We start from the raw sequence: 6,934 nt of genomic DNA on the forward strand, positions 1-6,934 counted from the left end.
AAGGCTTTTATTATTATGAAGTTTAGTTCATTTCCTTAATTGTGCCATTATGTACAATCACTACTATTTATTTTGTATATATTACTCTAAGTAATTGATGTCTCTTTTTGATTATCATGAAGGATAATGCAAACACGAAGGACTTTTACTGACGCTCAAGTTGACGAGATGATTAGTCAAAGGGTTAATGAAGCTTTAGCCGCTGCTGAGGCACGGAGAGTGCAAGCTAATGCGAGTCAAGCTGGAGGTTCAAGTGGAAATAATGTTCCACAAAGATGTACCTACAAAGAGTTCTCCAACTGCAAACCTCAAACTTTCACTGGAATAGAAGGACCGGTTGGTTTGATGAGGTGGTTTGAGAGGCTCGAGTCAGTCTTTCGAATAAGCAACTGTGCAAATACGGATAGAGTAAAGTTTGCTACTTGTACTCTTCAAGATGGTGCCCTGACATGGTGGAACAATTATGCTCAGCCTACAGGAATGGACACGTCGTATGCAATGCCATGGGAAGAATTCAAACAAGCAATGATCAGTGAGTATTGTCCAAGAAACGAAATTCAGAAACTAGAAATGGAATTGTGGAATTTGAAAATTCAGGGGAATGACATTACAGGATATACAAAACGATTCCTAGAACTTGCCCTATTGTGTCCGAAGTTAGTTACTACTGAACAAAGAAGATCGAAAGGTATGTGTGGGGACTTTCGAAAGAAATCCAAGGTAATGTAACGTCATCCAAACCAGAAACACTCCAAAGTGCTATTCGAATGGCACACAACCTAATGGATCAGATCACACATCATGAAAACCCGGAAGCAACAACAGATACAAAAACTCAAGGCGGTAAGCGTAAGTGGAACGAGAACCAAGGAAATAGTTCTCACCAGAAGAAACAAGATACCACCAAGTTTGAGAATGCTAATGCCAAGAAGAATTATAATCGCAAGAAACCTTATTGTAATCGATGTTATAAGCATCATTATGGAGCTTGTACTATTGTTTGTGATAGGTGCAAAAAGGTGGGGCATATGTCCAAAGATTGTACAGTCAATCTCGCACAGCCAACTGGAAACAAACCTAAAACTTGTTATGGATGTGGACAAGTGGGACACATGAAGAATCAGTGTTCGAATGCCAAGAAGGATGGAAATGCAAAAGGTAGAGCATTTAATATCTCGGCAAAAGGAGCTCGTGAAAATCTTGATTTAGTCACGGGTACATTTCTTCTAAACAACTGCATTGCTTATGTACTATTTGATAGTGGTGCTGATAGAAGTTTTATTTCTAAGGACTTTAGTACCGTAATTAACGTACCTCCAACTGCTTTAGATACTAAGTATATCATAGAATTGGCTAATGGCAAAACTTTGAAAGTAGATAAGATCTTTCAAGGTTGTGCTCTAACGTTAGCTGATAAAGTATTTGAAGTCGATCTTATGCCTGTTGAGTTAGGTAGTTTTGATGTTATTATTGGTATGGATTGGTTATCTAAGAACCATGCGAACATTGCTTGCACGGAGAAATCCATTCGTATTCCTCTCGCGAATGGTGAAACTTTGGTAGTTCAAGGAGAAAAGAGTGGCGCGAAACTCAACATCATTTCTTGCATGAAGGCTCGAAAATATTTAAGAAAAGGATGTCAAGCCATCCTCGCGCACGTAAAGGCGATGGAGTCAGAGAAGAAGCGACTTGAGGATGTACCGGTAGTAAAGGATTTTCCTGGAGTTTTTCCTGAAGATTTACCTGGTCTTCCTCCACATAGGCAAGTTGAATTTCAAATTGACTTAATTCCGGGAGCTGCACCTATTGCTCGACCACCGTATCGATTAGCACCTTCAGAATTGCAAGAGTTGTCGAACCAATTACAAGAACTGTTGGATAAGGGATTTATTCGACCTAGTTCATCGCCCTGGGGTGCTCCTATCTTGTTCGTAAAGAAGAAAGATGGATCTATGAGGATGTGCATAGATTATCGAGAGTTGAATAAATTGACGATTAAGAATCGGTATCCACTACCGAGAATCGATGATTTGTTTGATCAACTACAAGGATCTAGTGTATATTCGAAGATTGATTTGAGATCTGGTTATCATCAGTTAAGAGTCAAGGAGGATGATATTCGTAAGACAGCTTTTAGGACGCGATATGGCCATTACGAATTCTTAGTCATGTCATTTGGTTTGACTAATGCACCTGCGGTATTCATGGATCTCATGAACCGTGTGTGTAAGCCGTATTTGGACAAGTTTGTTATCGTATTCATCGACGATATTTTGATCTACTCTAAAAGTAAAGAAGAACATGAAGAACACTTGAAGATAATTCTTGGATTGCTAGAGAAAGAGCAATTATACGCCAAGTTTTCAAAGTGTGATTTTTGGTTGCAGTCGGTACAATTTTTGGGTCACATGGTTAGTAGCCAAGGTATTCATGTTGATCCTGCCAAGATCGAGGCTATTGGCAACTGGGAAGTTCCTAAGACTCCAACTCAAGTGAGACAATTTTTAGGTCTTGCTGGATATTACCGAAGGTTTATCCAAGATTTTTCAAAGATTGCGCGACCTTTAACTACACTGACTCATAAAGGAAAGAAGTTTGAATGGTTAAAGGAACAAGAGTCTGCATTTCAACAATTGAAGCATAAACGAACTACTGCATCCATATTATCTTTACCTGAGGGAAATGAAGATTTTGTGGTTTATTGTGACACCTCGCGTCAAGGACTTGGATGTGTTTTGATGCAGCGACAGAAGGTCATTGCTTATGCATCACGACAGCTGAAGGTGCACGAACAGAACTATACAACTCATGATTTAGAATTGGGAGCTGTTGTCTTTGCCCTTAAAATGTGGAGACATTATTTGTATGGAACTAAGTGCACTATATTTACAGATCACAAGAGTCTTCAACATATTTTTGATCAGAAATAATTAAATATGCGACAACGGCATTGGGTTAAATTGTTGAATGATTATGACTGCGAAATCCGTTATCATCCTAGGAAGGCTAACGTGGTTGCCGATGCGTTGAGTCGAAAGGAAAAGATTAAACCTCTTCGAGTTAGAGCACTGAATATAACTATTCGTGCAAATCTTGTTTCGCAAATCCGAGATGCTTAGTTAGAAGCTGTGAAGGAGGAATATTGGAAGGATGAGGCGATTAAAGGATTGATTAAGCAAATTGAAGTAAAGGGTGATGGGACCCGATACTTTGCAGGACGTCTATGGGTACCAAAGTATGGTGAATTAAGAAAACTTGTGTTAGATGAAGTGCACAAGACAAGATACTCAATTCACCTTGGAACTGGGAAAATGTATCACGATATCAAGGAATTTTATTGGTGGCCTAACATGAAAGCTGACGTTGCCACTTATGTGAGCCAATGTCTGACTTGTGCGAAAGTCAAAGTGGAGAATCAAAAACCGTCAGGGTTGTTACAACAGCCAAAAATCCCACAGTGGAAATGAGAAAGAATAACCATGGATTTTATAATGAAGCTACCAAGAACCGTGAGTGGTTACGACACTATTTGGGTGATTGTCGATCGTCTCACTAAGTCTGCACATTTCCTACCTATGAAAGAGTCGGATAGGATGGAGAAATTGGCATAATTATATTTGAAAGAAGTTATTTCAAGACATGGAGTGCCTGTCTCTATTATATCCGACCGTGATAGTCGATTCACGTCAAGATTTTGGCAATCTTTACAAGAAGCTTTAGGAACTCGTGTGGACATGAGTACCGCCTACCATCCGCAAACTGACGGACAAAGTGAAAGGACCATCCAAACCCTAGAAGATATGCTACGGGCATGTGTTATTGATTTTGGTAATGGATGGGATAAATATCTACCATTAGCAGAATTTTCATATAACAACAGTTATCACGCGAGTATTAAAGCCGCACCATTTGAAGCTCTCTATGGTAGAAAATGTAGATCACCTCTATGTTGGAGTCAAGTGGGTGATAGACAACTCACTGGTCCAGAAATCATACATGAGACTACAGAGAAAATCTTTCAGATTCAAGAGGGATTGAAGACTGCCATGAGCCGACAAAAGAGCTATGCTGATGTTCGAAGAAAATCCTTAGAATTTCAGGTAGGAGATAAAGTCATGCTTAAAGTGTCTCCCTGGAAGGGTGTGATTCAATTTGGGAAACGAGGAAAACTAAGCCCGAGATATGTTGGACCTTTTGAGATAATTGAAAGGATTGGTCCTGTGGCGTATCGTTTGAAACTACCTCAAGAATTGAGTGGTATCCATGATGCTTTTCATATCTCAAACTTAAAGAAGTGTTTGTCCGATGACACTCTCGTTATTCCATTGGAAGAGATTCGTATAGACAATAAACTTCATTTTATCGAGGAACCAGCTGAGGTCATGGATCGCTAAGTTAAGCGCTTAAAGCATAGTAGTATTCCGATTGTCAAAGTTCGTTGGAATGCTCGTAGAGGACCGGAGTTTACTTGGGAACGGGAGGACCACATGAGGCAGAAGTATCCACATCTTTTCACCGATATCACACAAACGTCAGGTACCACCTAAATTTCGAGGACGAAATTTTTATTAACGGGTGGGTAATGTCATAACCCTAACTTTTTCTACTAGGTTATTTAATCTAACCTTTCAAAACTAGAATTTTTTTTTTTCTTGACTAGTATATTTAATAAAATACGTCTTGATTTATTTTAGGGTTTGTATAACCCTGGTCTTACATTTAAGTCTTGATTGATCGAGGATTGTTATACATATACACAATTCCTAGAAACCCTAGTTTACCACCATAAATCCTAAGACTTGAAAAAAACTACACACTTGTATACTTGTGAAATTAAGTATATAACATGATCAAGTATTATTGATTAAGTAATCATCCTTAATCCACCTAGTTAGTAAAATACTACAACATTAGTCATTAACTAAGTCTTACTCAAGATTATAACACCTAATTATATACTTACATCTAAACTTAAAACTAATCTAAGATTAACCAAAAGACTACATGTAATTAACATTACTTAATTAGCACTAATTACATGCAAATATAACAAACACTTGTCATTTCCATGCATAATTAACTAAGTAAAGATTGATTAGTCATCTTCTCTTTTCTTCTCCTTATGCCACATTACATACACATGTCACTTCCATGCATGATTAGCTAGTAAGTGTGCTTAGTCATTTAACCTCTTTTTCTTCTCCATGTTACATGCCATCATCATCATTCCCATAAGATCAAATTGGTAACTCTTGAACTCACTTACTAATCTTAATCATTCACTAAATCCTCTCTAAGTTACAGCCATTTCTTTCTTCTTTGTTCATCTTCATCAACTCATACATCATCATTACTCAAGGTATAATTACCAAGAACACTTCTTTTATTTCTTACCAAGTTACTTTCAAGAGAAATGGGTGTAAAAGCTTAATCTAGAGTGTTAAAAACACTCAATGATGATTACATGGCTAACTCTAATCTTGATCATAAGTAACTAAAAATATGTTTTACATATGTTTAATGACCTAAAATAAACTTAAAATGAAAATGGATATAGCTAAAATGTATTAAGATTACTAGTTAGTTCTTAACTTACAAAGAAACCAAATCAGTCTTCATTTGGTGGAATTTTTAGAAAATACTTACACTCATTTTTTCTACTGGAATTTTTTAGATTCTAAAACTTTTATGAGTCCTAGACCTTCTCTAAAAATCCCATGATTTATAAAGTAGTTTAAGTATTTCTTTTGTATTTTTACTTTTTATGGGTACTGATTTGGACAGAATCTGTCCAACACACATGTATCACCAAAAATGAGGTACCAACGTTTAGATATGAAAACTTAGGAGATTTTCATTATAAAATAGACTACAAATAGAACATGTTAGGCTTTGGAATCATATAAAAAGCTTAAGAAATGATTAGGATATGGTCTTGTACATTTAAATAATGGGTTTTAAACTTGTTGAAACTGTCACCACTTAGAATATAAAGAAAACGTATACAACTTATGTTTTCTGAGCAAAACAAAATTTTGAAATAAAATATAACTATATTGGAGTAAGACTTCAAAAGGATAAGTCTAAATAAATTAATTTACTATTTTTTGTGATATTAAACTTTAAACTAGTCAAAACAGTCCACTTGTAGTAAAATAATTCTATAAAATTCATTTTTATGATATAAATTACAAATCTTATATTTTTAGACCTCCAACACATATACCTTCACATATAAAATAAGAATTACCTTATATCACTACTTTTTAAATAAGAAATCAACTTCTAAAACTACTTGTAAAATCAGTCCACATAGAAACCTTAACTTGTAAACCGAGAAACCGTCTTTTAAAAGCCGAGTACACTATGTTACATTTGAACATAAATCAAATCATTAGTATTACTAATATTAGTAATAACACACCTCTGACCTTAACTTATGTATTTAGGTCCCGAGCTCGAAGTACATCAAAGTACTTAAACCACAAATCCAAGCTTTATACCGCATAACATCACCTGTGAGTATCATAGTCCCATTTTACTTGCTTTTAGCAAACTTACTATTTTGGGATGAGAAACATGCTTCTTTTATGTTTTACATTATGGACATAAGTGCTTAAAACTATATTCTATTGTGTTGAGTTTGTGACTTAGCTTAAACCCCGATTCTGATATCGTTAATTACTTATTTATGGTAAACGCGAATAATGTGGATAGATCTATTTGAGGGTGACTCCTCACATCCGGCATAGTCTTCAGGCTAGCGAATGCATAACCTTCGACTTTGTAGCTCTAGCTAAGTGAGACTACATGATTTCGGGTTCTTGATTGTTAAGTTCGATATCGGGAGCTCATGTTTATTTAGAATATATTTACAACCATTTATACTTGAAAATCTTATGGTCCATACATTTATATACATTAAACCTATGAT

The 6,934-nt window shown here is 36.0% G+C and overlaps 1 protein-coding gene across 1 annotated transcript; it reads left to right on the forward strand.

The window, feature by feature from the left end:
• Nucleotides 1-767: 767 nt before the first annotated feature.
• On the forward strand, nucleotides 768-3,467 carry LOC139842683 (uncharacterized). Its single transcript, XM_071832800.1, has 3 exons — nucleotides 768-1,927; nucleotides 2,531-2,783; nucleotides 3,120-3,467. Exons 1-3 carry the CDS (start codon nucleotides 768-770, stop codon nucleotides 3,465-3,467), a joined length of 1,761 nt encoding a protein of 586 aa, XP_071688901.1.
• The last annotated feature ends 3,467 nt before the right edge of the window (nucleotides 3,468-6,934 follow it).

This window comes from Rutidosis leptorrhynchoides, chromosome 4 (genome assembly GCF_046630445.1).
Source record: "Rutidosis leptorrhynchoides isolate AG116_Rl617_1_P2 chromosome 4, CSIRO_AGI_Rlap_v1, whole genome shotgun sequence".
Lineage (NCBI taxonomy): Eukaryota > Viridiplantae > Streptophyta > Magnoliopsida > Asterales > Asteraceae > Rutidosis > Rutidosis leptorrhynchoides.

Excerpts from the sequence above, each read along its gene's own strand:
- LOC139842683 (XM_071832800.1), top strand. The coding sequence starts at position 768 with ATGGCACACAACCTAATGGATCAGATCACACATCATGAAAACCCGGAA. Across the intron at positions 1,928-2,530 it reads CCCTGGGGTGCTCCTATCTT|GTTTATCCAAGATTTTTCAA; the intron begins GTTCGTAAAGAA and ends ATATTACCGAAG. Across the intron at positions 2,784-3,119 it reads ATGCATCACGACAGCTGAAG|TTAGAAGCTGTGAAGGAGGA; the intron begins GTGCACGAACAG and ends CGAGATGCTTAG.